The 19,744-nt window shown below is 31.1% G+C and overlaps 1 protein-coding gene across 2 annotated transcripts in view; it reads right to left on the reverse strand.

The window, feature by feature from the left end:
• Positions 1–3,481: 3,481 nt before the first annotated feature.
• Positions 3,482–19,744, reverse strand: part of LOC129972204 (GDT1-like protein sll0615) — a 31,071-nt gene continuing 14,808 nt past the window's right edge. For both annotated transcript variants that reach the window (XM_056086240.1, XM_056086239.1), the window contains exons 4-8: positions 17,058–17,156; positions 14,421–14,494; positions 11,287–11,427; positions 7,443–7,548; positions 3,482–5,002 (exon numbers count right to left, since the gene is read on the reverse strand). In XM_056086240.1, coding sequence (XP_055942215.1) covers positions 4,911–5,002; positions 7,443–7,548; positions 11,287–11,427; positions 14,421–14,494; positions 17,058–17,156 — 512 coding nt within the window. In that variant the 3' untranslated portion in view covers positions 3,482–4,910. The remainder of the gene's footprint in view (positions 5,003–7,442; positions 7,549–11,286; positions 11,428–14,420; positions 14,495–17,057; positions 17,157–19,744) is intronic.

Below are 19,744 nucleotides of genomic sequence, written 5' to 3' on the forward strand. Positions count from 1 at the left end.
TTAAAATTATTAATGTGGAATATTTATTTTTTTAAAAAGGTTTTTACCTTATTTTGTTACTTGGTAAAACGTTTTATCTTCACTTTGTTATTTGTTCAGGTAAAAAATGAACTGAATAAATCAAAAATTTTAGCGCGCTCATATCAAAAATTGTATAGACTTCAAAATAAAAATGGAAATGAAAATCCTACTTCAGAATTAATGTTTGTTAATAACTTCAAAAAAAAAGTCTTAATTTTAACGGTGGTAAAAATATGCAATTGAATAGTTTGTTGGATAAGTTCGAATTTCATCACAAAATGAATTATTATAAATTGTATATTGCATTTAAAAAGTATTAAAAATAAAGAAAACATTATACAGAGATTAAAGTGATATCTCTGAAAAGGTAAATTGTTCTTAAATTTTAAGATAATGAAATTTGAAGGATAATAGTTTCAAAAGGTATAGTCATCTAGTATTTCCAGTAGTAACTCCAGTAGAGTAATTACCTATCTGGCAATGGTTAAGCCTATTTTCGAGTTCGATTAAACTTTGATACCGATTTTTTTGTAACATTTTGTTTTCCCTGATGGAATAGTTTTTGGTGAGTCATATCCAGAATATTTCTAATAATATTTCGCAATTCCATTAATTAGCATTGAATTAAGTGCAACTGTAAAACTGTTCAATGAAGCAATTTGAAATGCACCTAAAGAATTTTTTTTTTAACACGTTTGACTATTGCCATTCGGTAATTTGTAATAAGAACTAAAGGTACGCCACGTGTCTTAGAATTATATATATACCACCTCAAACAGCACGAATTTTTCCACACACCGTTCAGAGTGCGTTAAATGTTTTGTTCTCTTTGTTCCGTTTTGATTTAATGCCGCAGAAATTATAATTTGTTAAAGTTATAAAAGTAATTCTTTAATATTCTTTGTAGTTATATACGTCCATTACAAAAAACACATGTTTCAAATCAGAACAATATTTAATATATAATCTTATACTCTCCTAATTTTAAATATAAAAGCGGCTTAAACCGACAATACACAATGCTATGATCATCTGCATTGTTGAACGCTTAATAGTTTATAGCATCTGTGGTGGGAAGCAAAGAGATAGATAAATATAATTTGTTACACAACTTCAGCATATAAAGTACAAATCTGTACAAAAAGTAATAAATTCGATCAACGAATCCCTGGTCCGTCGGTCTGTGCATGTAAAGCGCTATAAATCAAAAATGGAGCTTTTTAGCATATATTAATTAACGTTATATTAATTACTCACTTAGAAGATAAATAACATCGTAACCCCCGCTTTTTGTCTTATATTCCTTTGAAACAGAATGCCAAAACTTCAGCCTCAGCATATATTGCTGGTTATAGCAGGCTTATTGCACAGCCAACAATATTGTTATTCTAAATAGGCCTTAAGTAACCAAACTTCAAATGCTTCTCCTGTAAAATTCCATTTTTTCGTGATGTGACTTCAGTATGAAAGGTATGCCGAATGATTATCTTTTTATTAAGATATATGTTTATATATTTTACTTTGTTCAAAAGCTGATTCTTTTTTCATTTATGCTTACATACTTTGTAAAAAGTAATAAATCATTTCTAGAGTACAAATGAATTTCCATTTCCTCTAATACACTGCAAAAAAAAAAAAAGATATATGTTTTTATATTTTAAGATATATGTTTATATATTTTACTTTGTCCAAGAGCTGATGCTTTTCCCATTTATGCTTACATACTTTGTAAAAAAATAATAAATCATTTGATAGGATACAAATGTATTTCCATTTCCTCTAATACATCGCAAAAAAAAAAAAAAAAAAAAAAAAATCAATAGTATACGAAACAATGAAATATGACATACTGCGATTTTTTCCGCGTCTCCTAGATATTATGACCCTTGTTTAAATAAGACGTCTATTTTTTTTCCTTTACTGGTATTTTTTGATAATTCTTTCGGGAATATTTTTTATATGTCATGCGCGGATTATTATTTAGTATGTTAGGGGATGTAATGATTAGGGAACATGGCAACTTGTTCATTTAGAAACGAAATGTGCAGCCGAATATATTTATAAAGAAGTGAAATGTAATTGTTTAGAAACTTTTCGTACTTTTACATAAATTTTAAGAATTTTTAAACAAGCTTTTTAAAGACTGATGTCCTTTAAAGTTAGATATTTAAAACTTTTCAAATCCTTGTGTAATTGATATTTATTCAGTGCCAAGCAACACTGCAATTGCAATTTCTGCGGCGAGTATTTTCTTGAAGTAGATTAATTATTGTCTGGAAAACATATATTTTAACTTTTATTCGAAATTGTTAAATTCGAATAAAAGTTAAAATATATGTTTATAGATTTAGTTTTTTGTATTTTAAAACACTTTTATTTAGCTTGATTAATTTCATATTTGTAAAAAGAAAATTTTGTAATCGATTTTACACTCACTTCCCAATGTGCTTCAATTTCAAAAGACGTAATTTTCAAAATGATATCATCAGTTTATCCTTAATTAAATTAATTTTTTATTTCGTACCAGTAACAAAATTTGGTAGTGAGTTTAAAAAAATAATGTATCATAAGATTAAAGAATGGAAAATAATGGAAATTGCTGTTGTGTGGTAAAACAACATTTTGGAAGCTTTTTTAATTAAAGTGTTATTAAATCTAATGCAAGCCATTGATTTTTTTCTTAATTTGTTTACAATTAAGCAATCTATAAATTAGAGTCTGCAAGCCAATAATTTGTTCATTTTACCGAGTTACCCGTAAAAATCTTGGAAAAAATTACTATAAGCTATGTTTCGCGCTTCTTTCCATGCGTGAATTAGAAGTGAGGAGAAAAAAAAACTGAGTTCGATTATCTAAATTTAAAAGTAACTTGTTTCGAATTTACAAGAATAATATTTTGACGCGTCCGAAATGTTCAAACATGATGAGAAAAACTACTGGCATGTGATCAGATTTTCACACCACACTTATGAAAGAACATTTACCTTAAAAGGTTAAGCACTTATTGATTCGCGACAATACCAATGGCTCAGCCGTACCATGAAGCGGATGAGCTTGGCTCCTGCCAAATGCGCAGACGATGAGAAAGGGAGCAAAAAGGGTCACTGATAAAATCTGAGAATCAGATTAGTGCATTTTTATGCCTAAATAAGAAGAATTTAAGAATAAGAATTTTGTGACTTTATAAAAATTATTGCTAAGTAAAAAAAAACTTTCAAGAAATGCATATAATACTATTTATTTACAGTAGTGAGGTGTTTAATATGTTGTTTACATAGTTTTTCATCAATATACTTCAAAAAGGTATCATTTTCCAAAAGTATTTCTTTTTTATTAAACTTACTTAAAAAAATTACAAAATTTATTATTCTTTGGAAATATAGGAAGACAATTTTCAGCAGAGGATTACAGAGAAGATAAAAAAAAAAAAAAAAAAAAAAAAAAAAAAAAAAAAAACTTAATAAATGTAATGTAATAAATGTAAACAAAAATAATGTAGTAAGTAAAATGAGGTGCAGTTATGGAAATTCTGCCAAAGGCGCAGCTTCGTCTTGTTAAGACTCTAAATGAGTGATAAAAATTACGAAGATAATGGATGAATATGAGAGCCTCTCACAGAGAACTTGTATCTTTTGTAGTGTAACTGGGATACAGATAAATGACTTTCTGGCTGATATTTTTTTAATTCATAATTTGGGATTCAATATTCCTTGTGACAATCTACTTGTTCTGGTTTCAATAACAGATATTTATATTCACATTTTGAACGGCAAATGTTTCGATTAAAATTTACATTAGATAGCCGGATTGACTAAACACTTATTCGTAAAGCAGGCAAAGAAATTTCTGAAGCTTGTTGCATCTTGGTTGTAAGTAGTGGTGGTTGCAGTGAAGGTTGCAGTTTGTCCTCTTATGCTTCTGTTTTTTCATTAATGCTTCTAAATCTTAAATAAATACTTTGAGAATTCATTAAGCTATTCATTTGGAATATCATTCAAGGGCTTTTAGCAAAATAAATTCATGCGATATTAATCATTTTCTTTACCAATTAATTACAGAATGAATTTCTGAGTATTCGATATTGTTGGAATTTTTACATATTTGTTTTTGCTATTCAGTCCTTATTGTAGAAATAAAAAAGTTTGTAAATCATCACATAAAAATTTTTGTGGGGTTTTTTCGGTACACACAGAATTTTTTGTAATTTCATTTTTAAATAATTGCATGATATATAAATGCATTATTTTAAATTGCCATTTTTTTTGGTACTTTCCTTGAACATAGAAAACATTTTTGGTAGCAATTTCAGCTTGGAGAATAATAGTTATTACTATTATATTATACAGGAGAATCTAAGTTAAACTAATATTTAGTGCATTGCGAAAAGTAATTTAAGCAGAATAATAGATGGACAAAGATGTTTGCAGCATTCAGAGGTGGATAAAAGCAGAGGAACGGGGAAGTCAAATCAAGTGTTGGATTCTGGAGAGATTACTGGAGCCAATGGCGAAGCGATTCAGAGTGTGAGTCTGTGAGCATTATCTTGTACTCTTTTCGAGCGCAAATGGTGGCTTGATTAACGAGAAATAGTCATTCTAGCACTTTTAAATTAACAGAATAGAATGTTTGAACCAAACATACAAATTTTAAATTGCTCTCTTAACACGGAACGTAATTATCAATAATATTCGTGAGAATATCAATTGCATAAAAATACTATGTTCATTATAAATCTATGTTTTATTTCTCTTATAATCAATAAATTCTCAACAAACAATTTTCTCCACTTGGAAATGGATGCAACTCCAATAGTGCCTGGGCATAAATATGCGTGGTTTCTCACGATCAGTAGTTGCGATAATGAAAGTCTTGAGCTTGAACAGCTTCTGTCAGGAATTGATATTTTCGAATGAATCGTTCAGAGCTCCCACAAGAGACATGAAGGCGAAGGCGAGAAATAAAATTCCTCCCAAAAGAGTCACTGCAAAAAAAGAGCAAAATTAAAATTGCATTTAAAAAAAATTGATTCCAAGTAGTTGAGTATATAAAGAAAACTAGATTCCCATGTTTTGAATAACTTAAACCAATCAGCGGGAGTAGTTTCTCCGTACCTTCGATACCTATACTCCCTAATAATGATGTCATCCCCCTTCCCCCTCGCATAAAGATCTTGGGTTAGGCCTTGAATGTAACGAGTGCTCAAATTTTTAATTTCAACATTTGATAATTCATAGTACAGGAAAGAAAATCAAGAATGCATATTAGACATCTTTCTTCGAATCAATTTAGACTAAAATTATACACACAACTACAATTTTAGTAACCAGATCCACTCCAAATTTTAAATATATCGACATTATTGCGTTATTATACACACAATTACAATTTTAGTAACCAGATCACACTCCAAATTTTAAATATTGTTACGAAATTTCCGGGTTCGTTTGGATAGTGGAAGTGATATGGTGTCGAGAACGCTCAATCAGCAGTAGAAAAAGAAACAATGACGTTTATTTACACGAAGGCAGGGCAGCACAAAAACGACGAGTACACACAGACGACAACCATGTACAGCAGAGACGAACACAGTAGAGAGAGTGCCTGTCTTTTATAGTTGTGGGGGGGGGGGGTCTAAAATCTTCCAGACCAATCAGGACGTCTCTGGGTGTATCTCGGTTCCTACTGGATGGATCGCGAAACTTCTCGAACTTTCTAGTATGGTCCATTTTGTCGCCAAATTCACCAAATTTATCGCCAAGTCGCCAAATGGTCGCCAAGCACTGAATTCATTGACGCTCAGCACCCACAGTACAGATCGTACATCCTGTCTTTCTTACGATGACACTAGTCGTACTGGGAAGCAAAACTACAGGTTTGTAACAATATATCGAAATTATTGCGTATTGGAGTTATTTCATTTATATACATGCAAATGGACAGCTCGAAAAAATGTCAACCTGTTGAGGAATGTAGTTCAAAATTTTATACAAATATATACGTTAGATATTAAATTGTGTAGGAAATTTTTATTTACCTAGTTTTTCAAATTTTGTAAGTATAAGATTTTTTAGTTATCCAGACAAATAAAGTTTGGAACACAGTATTAAAATCTAAAATGTAGATTTATAAATCTTTGAACTAAATTTCGTTATGGGTTTGACCGACTGTGGTCTGTATTCTCAAAAGCATGTGCACATGATAAGTTAAAAATGCATTGACATGAAATTTGGTATGTGATTTTGGGATTCCAGTTGTAGTTCTAGATCAAATTTCAGTTTCAGTATTCAAAAAGTGTTCAAAATACACATTTGCATGATAGATTCAGTAAAAGTGCTAGATTCGCGCCAAAGGCCAATATTCACGCCAAAGATCAATATTTAACAATTGTCCGTCAATGTCATGCAAGGAATCTGTAACCTTACCAAGGTCCACTATTTTATGTTCCTTTGTTGGAGTATGTGCGACTAAGTTTTCGGAGCGACTAGTAATTTATTTTCTCGTACACGAAATAAAAGTACTGAAATCTTCAAATCTTCAAATTCTAGATTTTAATAAATCTCTAGATTGCAAACCTCCCCAAAACCAACAACAAAAAATCGAAATTATGGTTGTCTGTATGTGCACAAGACATTTAGAAAACACAATGAGCTAGGCAGATGAAATTGAGTATGCGGTTTTTACATCACATATGTAGTTTTCTATCAAGTTTTTAACGAAATCCATTCATAAAAAGTTTATTTTTACATCGGCATGCAAGTGAATGAATGCAATGCAATTTCCAAATCACAAAGTGCTAGATAAATAAACTTTTATAATCAGTTTAACATCTAAAAGGCAAATTTATATCAAATAAGGAAAGTAATCGATCGTTTGTTGATTTGTATATTTTTATGAATGTAAACGCGATAATTCAAAAAACGGAGTGAGAGTATGTAAGAAAGTTTCGGGCAGACCAAGCTCACTCTCTTTTTCATTTATTATTATTAAGTTTTTCAAAATATTTTGAAGGCAACGTTAATGTTTTGGATTCCAACTTTTATATCTTGATACCGAAACTGTCGATATTTTACAAATTTTGAACAATATTCCTCAACAACAACAAAAAAAAAATCCGTCAACCCGCACGTGCGCACATAAAGCATGATAGATAAATGGAATTTAATATGTATTTTTAGCACACAAATTATAGATCTCGATAAAATTTAAGACTCAGTCGCACAAAAGGCAGGGATCCGAAATGAGCATTCGACCCTTTTTAATAAATGTTGAATTTCAGCAAAAAAAAAAAAAAAAAAAAAAAAAAAAAACCTTCATATTGAGAAAGAAAGCAAAAAATTCTTTCGGAGAGCAATCGAATTTAAAATTAACCATCCAGATATAATTTATTTATTTATATACGTTTAAGAGAGAACATCATTCACCTGTTCGAACTGATATCCAATCGGCTATGAGCTTGCCTCCAAGCACAGCACCCAAAGTGCAAGCAGCATGTCCCAGTATCGAACCTAGCACCACTCCCATGACGCTCTGAAACAGAAAATGGTCAACTATAGACATTGCACCAAAAAAATGGCCTTTATATTTCTCTCGATGTGATTTTTTTTTCGTGCACCTAAATAATTCTACAAAGCGATTCAATTTAAATATATGCTGACTAACGTCAGGCCACGATGGCAAGGTTTCGTCTTCCAAATGAAGAATTCGAAATTCGAACACCTGTCATCCACCTTTTATGGGATTTAATATATGTTAATATGATTCTCAAGAGACAAACACTAGCCCACTTCTGAGATCCGGAAATATGGAAAGGGAATTAAGCCGTTTTCCGACGACCCGTGGCCTTACGGATTTGGTCATAAATCTGCCAATTGACCCATTGTTGAACCACTCCCGCCTATGGACGTTAGTCCGGAGCTTCCCGAAATTTGTCGGTAAAATGAACAGACGTCAAAGAACCCCAGAAAACCATAAGAGAGGGGAAAGAGTTCAAAATGTGCCAGACTCAAAGTGGGCACAGGTTGTCGGAACACGGCTTAAAGCCGCAGAGTCATCATCGCAGTCTGACTACTTTTCAAAATTACAACGGCCATCTGAAATTAATCCTTTTGTTACTTAAAAAAGCAAAGCATCATCTAATCTAAGCTAATTCCGTCTAATCTAAATATACTTCTTAAGAAAAAGAATCACTGATTAGATGTCTTTACGTGTGTAGAGTTCTGTTCAATGTTATTTAATTTATTTCAAGAAACTAAAAACAGGCGAACTTCTGACGAAATTTTGATCACGAATTTTTAAAATTACTAGCCACCTTGAAGGACTAGTTTGTTTGCAAAGATCATTGATTTTTAGGCTGTTAAACCATTAACATAGAATGCATTTAAAAAAATTCATCTGGATATTATTTAATACGACCTAAAACATGGATTTCATTGAATCCTTCTCCTATAAATTATTTTGGGACAAAATTAAAAAATGTATATTCTATAATATGAAATAAAAGTAAAAATAATATTTCGGAGTTAATGTTCACATAAAATAATTTTTTTTTTTTTAATCTTTGTTTGAATTTGGCAAAAGTACGCGATTGAATATTTTCATGAATGAGTTTCAATTTCAATATATAATTAAGAACATTATTACGGACTGTGTTGCTTTAAAAAAATATTAAAAATACAGATAAAAATTGCACAGAAATAAAGTTGATATAATTAAAAAGACAATTTTTCGAGTTTAAAATAATGCAGAAATTATTTTTGTAAGATATTAGTTTTGGATGATATGATCATATATTTCCATAGGTGTGTCACTCTCTGGCGACGGCTAAGTTTATTTTCGAATTCGATTACATTTTTTCTGTTTGACACCTATTTCTTGATTTCTTTTGAATATTTTGTCCTCTGACAGAATGAAGTTTTTGATGACATGCTGAGTTTTTCACCAGAGCATTTCTAATAATATTTTACAGCCCCATAAATTAGTTAAATGAAGTGTTGAGAGTATGAAAATATTCGTTGCCATCCAACAATAAGTAATGAGTACGATTTCTGTGTTACGTACGTTAACTCTTTACATATATAAATCCAATTAAAATGGAAATATTTGAAGTGAAATGATAAAATACTTCCTCTTTTTCTTATTATTGAAGAATGAGATCTGTAATACCTTCCAAGTGCTCTTGAAGTAACCTATTCTTGTCCTTCCTCTTTAGCAATAAATTAAGTCAGCACACAATAGGTGACACAGTAGGATAGTTGAGTAAAATTACCCACAATGTGACAAAAATGACAGATAAATTAGTTCTAAGAAGAAAGTAAAATCCTAATTGTTAAACTGTACATTACCTATACCAGCCATGCCCGCACAAAGAGGTAAAACATTTCTACTTGTATAACCTCTGGACTGAGGAAAATTAAATATATATATACCTTTACGGTGGTGTGGCTATAGCGGACACATAAGATTTCATGGTCAGAGCGGACACTCCGAAACTCATCGTGGTTAGAGCGGACTTATTTCCCCCCATCTTAGAACAGATAAAGGGTGCAGATAAATAAGTAAATAAATACTTTTCATAGAAATTTCAAATACCTAAAGAATATTATCATTCCAAGAATATTATCGTTTGAGAATTTTTATTTGTTACAACGATACTAATTTTATAAAAATGAACACAAATAGAAAGAACTTGTTTATTTCATATTTCCTTTAAAGTAAATTATCTTGTGCGATCTATAATATTTGCTATCGCTATAATACAAAGATATAAATGAGATATAGACATGGACATAAATACAGATGAGAATTACGAATCTATTTTTGCTATCTCAGGTCCAGGGTTGCTTTACTTCTTCGGAACTTGAGAATTGTTGCTCTTTACAAAAGTTTTACATCCGGGGAAAAAATCACATGAGAAGAGGTCAAACCAATACGCAGGTTATAGAAGTAACGGGCTGTGATAATTTTACGGACAATTAGACATCAGGTGGGAACTATGAACCAGCGACATGATAAAGCACATACGGCTTGATTATCCCCACGATGGGAAGTTTTGAATGCCTGTAATCGTAAATGACATGCATACACTGTACATATTTGAAATGAATAAAACCTGTTCTCTCTAATCAGTTACAAAATATTTTTCACTTTTTCTTCGAGAAATAATACAATTCTTTTATATTTGGAAAATATTTAACCCTAGATAACTAAACATTTTTCTAAAAGACACCCGATCCCTACCAGTTTTGTGAATTCGAGTTGTTCCTTCTGTGCTGATAATTTCTCACTCACAATACCTTTATATCATTATGCCTAGTGAAATGAATTATCTGAAGGTAATAAGCACATCTGTAATGTTCTTACTTTTCGAAATTAGCTGTAATCGTCTTCTAACTTTAGTGTGTTTAGTGACAGTGTAAAAAAGTTTTCATTGCTGTAAGTAATTTTGCGTTTTCCGTACATTTCACTTCTATTAATTTTTTTTTTTTTTTTTTTTTTTTTTTATAAAAGATGGATTTTAGAAAACATTAGACGTAAAATTTGTACTTTTTGTCCATGAAGTTTGTTTACTTTAGTTATATTAACGTCCCGTTTTAAAGCAACACTAGTTTGGGACGAACCTCGTAATTTTGACCCTCGGTCAGATGACGAGGACGACACCTGAGCTGGCACCCCCTCTCCACACCACACCCGCGGGAGGACGTTTGGCCTGAACGGTTTAACGTGCACCAGACCCGCTTACACTTGTTAGATGAACTTGAGTCTCGAACCTGAAACCCTCCCGTTCCCCAGCCGTGACCTTACCACCAGGCCACCGCGACCCCAGAAAGTCTATGAAAGCGGAGTAACAAAGTGCATATGTAAAGATTGCAAGGTTTTTTTTGCGAAGATCATACTTCTAAGAATGTAAATACAAAATTTTATTTTTCTATTTTTTAATTGAAATATTATGATAATTATTATAAATTCCGCTAATCTGCTTCAAATCAATGAAAGAAATATAAAAATGTTCTTGCTTTTAATCCGTAGTCTACGAGTCGAATAATTACTTTCTAAATGATACTGATTTAATTATTTATGGTTGAAAATTTCGGAACTCAGAAACGTATCATGAATCCGATATTTCAATGCGGACTTTCGTGGGTTCCTCGAATGAAATGTCTTTCTTTGAGATACAAAATTTCACTGAATTTGAAATCTATAATATATATATTATCGAAATTTGAATGTTTTCACTGGTTCGATAGAGAATATCTGATTCGAACTCACGTGCTTTGCTGCGAGGATAACAGTAGCGATCTGGGATCGATCTCCCCATTCAGATACGAAGGTCATGGTAAAGGATTCCACGAAAACCCACCGGACGGACAGCCTGCGCATACCAGATTCCAAATCCAAAGATCCTTTGTGCTGTAAAAGATAGGAAAATGAACAAATAGAAAAATGCGTGTTATTTATTTCTACTTAAGTAGCACAAAGCGGCCTATGATATGGTTCCGAAGTCTTCACGATAACGTATGAATTCTAAATATCGAACAACGTAGTGGGAATATTAGACCTTACCATGTGCTAAAAGGGTATAACTTATCAAATTTTGTCATAAACAATTTTTTTTTCCAACAGACGATATTTTTATTCCTTTCTAATTCTAGATTTTTCAAAGAATATAACTATATTTGTTTCCTTTAAAATTTTCAGAATGTGATTTTGAAATTTTTTTTAACACTTAACTACTCCATTTAACTCTGATTTATTTGGGGGGGGACAGTTTTGTTTTGCTTTCTTTTTCCTTGCTTTTTATACCTACTATTGTATGATTTTATTTTATAATCAAGTATTGTTTTTAGTATTCTGTATATATTTGTTGAAATCCTCAGTAAGTTCATTTTTCTAATATTTTTTCAAATGGCGTTAGTATTTTTTCTTTTTTTTTACGTTTCAATATATAATTATTCCCAGCTTTACGGAATCTTTATAACTGAAGATGCGACAATATGCAGTAGTGCAAAAGTTAAAGGATATTTGAAAAAAATGTACTACCATCTTTATCTTTATTTTTATTTATAAATAAAAATGAAATGAACATGAAATTCACCCAAAACTTTGAATTATATATACAGTACACTCCTGATTATCCACGGAATTGGGTGGCGCTGCCGCCGCGGATAACAAAAATCGCGGATAATCCGAAAAAAAGCTAAAAACGGGTATAGCAAGCGAGAAAACAGTCATTTCAACTTTGAAAAATTGCTTTATCTATACTTATAATAAAGCTCAATGTGTGTGTGTGTGTGTTGGCGCTCTACAGGCCAGGTCATTTGACATATAGCTATCAAATTTGGTACATGTATACCTTAGAGGTCGGGAATGTGCACCTGGGGTCCCTTTTTTTGAAATTTTAATTATTAATTAAAAACTAACTTTCCCGCCAAAAAAATCTTCCATTTTCCCCACCGCCAACTTTTTCGCCAAAAAAATCTTCCATTTTCCCCACCGCCAAATGAGTAAGGCTTCAATTTTTTTCCTCCCAACAGTAATGAAGCTAGGGTTAACATTTTTCGGCGGATTATTTCAAACGATTCTGTTTATTTTCTTAATGTTTTATGCATTTAAAATTAAACATTGTTAATTAATCGATCTGTTCATGATGAATCTGAGAAAATTTTGTTGACAAATTCTTGAGGCATTACATAGCTTAAGAAAGATATTCTTTAGTGCCCATAAAGTTTAAACGCTCAGTGACTCTGTTATCAGTAATCATATTATTAAAAAAATGCTTTGTTTCAGTAAAAAATATTATTATATTAATTGCAGTTTAGTCATTTCCATTTTAATTTTAAGCATAAATTCTACCGGAACTAACAGAAAATTAAGAGAGATACATATTATGTTATGGCTGAAGGACTTTATATTATTATGAGTGAATTACATGACTATCAAAATTTGAAGCTTTAAAATATTTGATGAAGAAGCTATTAAAGTAGGAATTACATAAAATAGTTAATTATTAAAATTTTAACGAGCATTAAGATTGGCGAACCGGCTGGTCGCCAAAGGCGGCTAGTGTACAATAAAACGTAAAATAAACGGCAGGAAGTGTTTAACTAACGCTTACTATTTTAGTATATCACTCAAAACTAACCTAAAATGCATTTTGTTAATGAAAACAGAAAAGTGCTTTGTACTTACGAGAGGCGTCAAGGATACACAAAAAAATTAATATTTATGTACTGTTTTAATACTGTAATGTTTTATGTAATTACAAAAGCATAACTGTAAAACTACATCTTTTTGAAGAAATCAGTCAAAAAAAAAAAAAAAAACTTTGTGCGGTAGGCGCGGATAATCGGGAGTCTACTGTAATAATATGTTATATATAATTTACAGAATATATTACAAATTCTTTGATAATATACAATGAGTGACCAAATTATTATGACCATCTGACAGTTTTATGCAAAATGAGCTATTGCGTCACAATGTTACCGCTAGAGGGCGAGATAGCTACAAAAAGGGAATGCAAGACAAGTGAACGCTATGTTACGAGCGGAGATATGGGCAAAAAACGTGACTTACCTGAGTTTGAACGCGGGATGATTGTAGGCGCTCGAAGCGTCGGAACCAGTATCAGCAAAACGGCTGTTCTTGTGAAGTGTTCAAGAGCAGCAGTATTACGGACTAAAGGTGGTCCAACGCTGTATTGAGGGGGTGGTCGTAATAATTTGACCACTCAATGTATAACGTATAATACTTTTTTATGGATACGCCCGCTTGACTCTACTATACAGAATGCCTCATGCCTAGTATTTATAACAATGATTTTAGAAGGAAGATTAGAAGTTTTGTTATTTTTTATGGAGATTGGATGACCACAAAATGATGAATTATAAAAATAAATCAATTTATTTATTTATTGTACCTAACCGATTGCGATCAATTTTTTTCATAGAAAAAAATATATATTTATGTCTTATATATATTATATCTTATATATCGTATGGTCAAAGATTTCAGGAGGGGACGGGCATGAACCCTTGTATCCACCCCTGTGTACGTCTGCATGTAAACTTTTTTGAAAATTTTAATCCATTCTGAAAAAAAAAAAAAATACATTGCATAAATTTCTCACTGCATCAAATTCGTATTTGCATTAAGAAAGGCACCATTACATAGCGAAAATTATAACCATTAAGACCTCTGACACAAAAAATGACATATCCACAATCCCAGATAAGAATATCTTAATTAATTGGTAGAAATTAAAGCACATTTTTATGTTTTGTGTGTATGAATTTATGCTTGATGAATGTAATGAATTTATATTAGTTTAAAAGTAAGCCGGTATTGCCGGTACTATTGCTCGGTGTAAGTCCTTGAATATAAATAAGAAGTAAAGAACTTACAGTAATTTTAGTCTCGACGGTCTTTTGAACTTCCTCTAATTCTTCTTTGGCTGCGTTATTGCTCATGGTGAGACCTGTTTCACAAAAGGAGTGAGAAAATTAAAGTTAATTTAGAAAAGATTAAAAAAAATCTTATGAACTGAAATCATTGTAATTCAAGTTGACAAAGTTAAATTAGATAAAAGGCAGACTGAAAAAAATAATAAAAGAACGCAAGTGTTGTTTCATCAAGGAAACAGCAACACGTGATCACTCAACGAGGTTTTTGATCTGGAGAAAAGGCTTGATTGAAAAAGAAAAAAAAAAAAAAAAAAAAAAATTAAATCATTTTTTTTAAATTAAAAATCGAACGAAGAAGAAGAAGAAGATGAAAAAAAAAGACAAACTAGAAAACAAAATTCTTTTTTAAATGAACATTTTATGAATTTTTTTTTTTCAGTTGGCATGAGAAGTGCTATTTTTTATTTGTTTCTGTTTCATATTGTTTATTTTTTTCATCACAAAATCGTTGACAGAGTGTCTTCCCGATTTATGGGCATAGAAAAAGGGTTCTTGAGAACTAACTTTGTGTCGTCTGAGCTGGTTTCACGATGAAACGAGAATTTAATAGAAGCCCACACAAAAATTATCAGAGTTATTTAAACAAGATTTTATATCACATGAAAGATTAAGTATATAATATCATTTTAAATATATTAATTGCTTTCATCTTAATATTAATAAAAGTCTTTCTGACTATGTATGTGCATTTGTATGTTTCACATGTTCTCCTATACAACTCAACCGAATTTAACCAAACTCTTATTATACAAGATGTGAAAAAAAAAATACTGACAACTTTTTAAAGTACAAATACCAGTTAAATATTAAATTAATCAAAAATGAGCAAAAACTTTGGACTATTCTGCTACAATTTTTGAAATATTTTTTCTTCTTATTTCGATATGCCTTTTAACAATGCTTTTTTTTTTAAATCTTTAAATAGACATTTAACACTGAACTTTTGGCAATGGCTCAAACAAAGATTACCTTTCTTATACTTCGGCATTTGTTAACAAAATTTGCAATACTAATGTAACAAATATCAATAACTTATGGAGAGAACTAGCTATTAATAATATTTAAAAATTGTTTGATTTCAATTGATATTCTATTTTTAAGTAAAAGCAGATGATAAAGGTTTCAGAAAATGAAAAGGTTTTGTATATTATAACACTGTATTTAAAAGTAGCTTCTAAGCTAAAAATATTAAAATAATTTTAATTCTGAGTAATATGATCAACTAATATTTTATCTTTATCTTTTATAAACAAAAATTGTGACTGTGTAATGATTTTAATCTAAAAAATGAAATGATAATGTTTCTAATAAAAATTTAATAAAAAAAAAACAATAGACTTTTGCTGTTGATATTTTAACCAAAGGCAATTCATAAAAAAACTACGTAATATATCATTTTGCTTAGTCGAATAGTTCTAAAGATGATCTTAAAATAATTAAAAGCAATTATTGTATTGATCAGAAATGAGTTTTTAACATATGTAACATACATTCTGTATAAAGAAATACAATTAACTGTCTTCGACAACGATCTATTTGCTTAACTTATTAATAGTGTTAATTTAATCATATTGATGAACTTTGACGAATTATGTCTTATTACAACTAAAAAAGGTGCTAACTATTTAAAAATTATATTTACGCAATAAACATAGAGTATTCTGATTAACTAGCTATGTTTAAAACGTGTCGAAATAAACTATGTCGAAATATGGCCCTAACCCCTAGCCATAATATTGATCCAGAAGTTCAAGCTAGGGGTTCTGTCGAAGTTTTATTTTCTGATATTTCTCACAAATGGAGGTAGGTAGGAGACGACCATTAATAAATATATCCAGAGATTAAATTTATCTTTCATATGAAATAAAATGCACCAAATTCGGTTTTGAGGTTGAAAGGGGGAGGGTGTCAAGTTTTCCCAAACAGAGAATATACAATGAAATACTAGTTTTTGAGATTCTTTTCGAAAATGAAAGTTGATGAAGAGCAAGTGGCTACGACGACGTATCTGAGCTACAGAAATGTTCATATCAAAAAAAATTTATTAAAATCAAGCGGAGGATCTAGGTTATTGGACTTTTTGTTTGGTTTTGCCAATTATTACCTATACACCTTTTTAAATTGAAATTTTACAGGGCACTTTCTTTGATCTAAAAATGCGTGGATCCATCAAAATTGATCCGGCACTTACAGTTTTCTGTGTTCCACCTTTTTAAATTGTCATTGATTAAAGGCTATGAATGAAATTCTGAGCTAATTATTGTGAATTTCATTCTCAAGTATTTACACGAATCTAAGCTTATTCTTATGAAGAATTTGAGCTCCGCAATAAGAACATAATGCAAGCAGATTACAGGTTTATTAATGGAAGGAATAGTTACACTTTATATCTCTGCATATTTAAACATTTTTCATGTTGATTCGATATCAGAGTTTCATATGTTATCTCAAGTAAAGTTCTCATTACCATTCTATATTTAAAGAATAAGATTTATATCTGAAGATGTAACTTCAGAGGATGTTAATCTAACAAGGATGGAGAAAGAACCGATTTAAGACAATTAGCAACATACATACCATCTTTCAGCATTTTGAGGCCAAAAAGCAAGAATAGAAGTGCTGACAAGTAGTGCACCCATAGCGAAGAAAGGTATGAAAACACCAGACCTAAGCTTGCTAAGAGAATATAAAGAAAATTTCGTGTTTATTATTTGTATTATATTTTTCTCAATACATTCATCAAAATATTTTCTTCATTGCAGATAGTAAAGTAAAAATTTTAACGATATGAACATAAACGAAAAATTTTTAAGCTTTCAATTAAATATCTGCATCCATGTCACAATGAAATATTTACAAGGGCAAAATTTACACTACGGAATATTTTTAATAATCATATTTATAGAAGCAAAGAGTTTCTATAAGTTTGTATCACCATAAGTTGTACTATATATCATAATAAGTTGGCTGATAGAAGACCCCGCACCTAGGTACAAAATTATATTAAGCTTTGCAAGGTCTCTTAATTGACGTGAGTTTCGAGAGTTCTCTTTTCTGCTTTCTAAGATATTTTTCATAAGAACAAAACAAGGTAATTTTCATCGATTTTAGTTTAATTTCTATAAAAGCAGTTTTTAAGTAATGAATGCTACGAACAACTGAAGTGCAATAAAATATTTAACTGGTATATTTTTTTAAAGCGGGTTTATTTAATGTTATTAAAAAAATTTCTAATTTAAATTTAAAATAATTTGGTATAAAAAAGCAAAATCGAAAAAAAAACTTTTTTCACACAATCATATAACTTTAATGTAAAATTTGCCAAGATTGTAAACTTTTTGTAGTTGTTTCTGATCCGAGGTGGTATAGCTGCGCTACCACCTCCATGAAACCAAATATCACTAAAAAGTTCAAAAACAATAGCGGATCCCTTAAAATTTCAAAAATCTCATCGTAAAATTTAAGCATTTAAGAATATGATTTGGGGAAGCTTGATCTGCCTTGCACCAAGGACATTCAGCAAATATCCTCCGTCCGTGTTGGAAGGTGAGGGATTTGGTATCTCCACTCAAAAAACGAGAGAGAGAGCCTTTGTTGTTTTCTAGAGATATTCAGACGGTGACACCAACCGGGACTCTTACCAAAGTACCAAGGGTGAAGTAAACTTTTTAATACATATCATACATAATGTATATCATCCAATTACAGAAAAGAAAAATTGATTACAATAATCTACAAGCAAATTCGACAGTATGAAAAAAAAATATTATATTCTAAATTTAAACGATATTTTTATTTAATTTATATAAAATCAAGGGCAAAAATTCTTCTCAACAAATGAAGGAATAGAATTAAATTACTCTGGGATTAAAAGGACTCTCGCATGCTCAAAATGTTTCTAAAAAATTGCCTACTTTGCTTATGAGATAACTTTGCTTATGGACTTGCCTTAGGTGTACAGTTTGTAATTGCTCTGCATCGGTTTATACTTTCTCCCATGTCAGTCTGTACTTAGCTTCATAATGTCAAAAAAAAAAAAAATTTTCTGGTGTTTAATCCTCTTTTGACTGATTTTTCCAACTACATTTTTCATGCAAACACCTTTTTTTAGTTTTCTTAAGAATATAGGAACTTATCAATATATATAAGTCTTCCATTTCTTTCGTCGTAAGAAAACCTCTTCAAATTCACCAGTAAAAATTATTCATGTCAGTATCTAAGAATCTTTTCATTTTTCTTTTACTGATTTGTTTTTATAATCTTTTGCACGAATTCTACAAATCGTAATCTTCAACAAATTCGAAACTCGAGAATTTGACGAATCTTCGCATTCCAAACTTCCTTGTGTCCGAAAAACACATTTTTAGTTAGTTTAGTTATATTAACGTCCCGTTTGAAGCAACAATAGGGCTATTTTGGGACGGACCTCGTAATTTTGAACCGCGGTCAGATGACGAGGACGACACCTGACCTGGAAACCCCCTCTCCACACCACACCAGCGGGAGGACGTTTGGTCAGGACGGATTTAGCGTGCAACAGCTCCCTTTACACGAGTGTTCTTCTGTGGAATCGGGTCTCGAACCTAAAACCCTCCGTTTCCGAAGCCGAGACCTTACCACCAGGCCACCGCGGCCCCAACACATTTTTAGAATTATGTATGTATGTCTATCAGTAAACACGATAACTCAGAAACGTCTTGAGTAAGACAAATGAAATTTGGTATTCCGTTTTTGCACTGAATTTGTAGATTTATATAACATTTTGAACGGGATTCATTCACAGAAAGTCTGTTCGATTGAAATGGAATAACTATAAACGAAAAAAGGTAGATAAATAAAATTTTCATACCGTTTTAGCATTTCATACCGTTTAGCAGTAACTCAAAAACAGGACATAAATAAATCAATTTTCATGGGTAATTTCATAAATCAAGTTCACGGCTTTGCCCAAAGTCGCCAAATTTTCAGCAGTCATCGGCCTCAACAAATCCTGTCGATACTGCTTTGTTCAGTGGTGGCAGGATGGTCGGCTGTACATAAACAGAAGTTCCCAAACGTTGTACGGTAGGGAGGCAGGAAAATACATTCAATTGGAAGAAAGTTTCGGAATACTACTTCGGCTCCCCTCCTGTCCCTTTTGGCTGTGTTTTTACCTTTATAGCTTCGTTTTTTAAATATAATCTTTAGATTCTTTTTAATCTTCAGATTTATTTAAAACTTTTAGAAACTTTTATTATAATGTTAAACACCAAGTTTAACGCAAC

Source organism: Argiope bruennichi, chromosome 6 (genome assembly GCF_947563725.1).
Source record: "Argiope bruennichi chromosome 6, qqArgBrue1.1, whole genome shotgun sequence".
NCBI classification, from domain to species: Eukaryota; Metazoa; Arthropoda; class Arachnida; order Araneae; family Araneidae; genus Argiope; species Argiope bruennichi.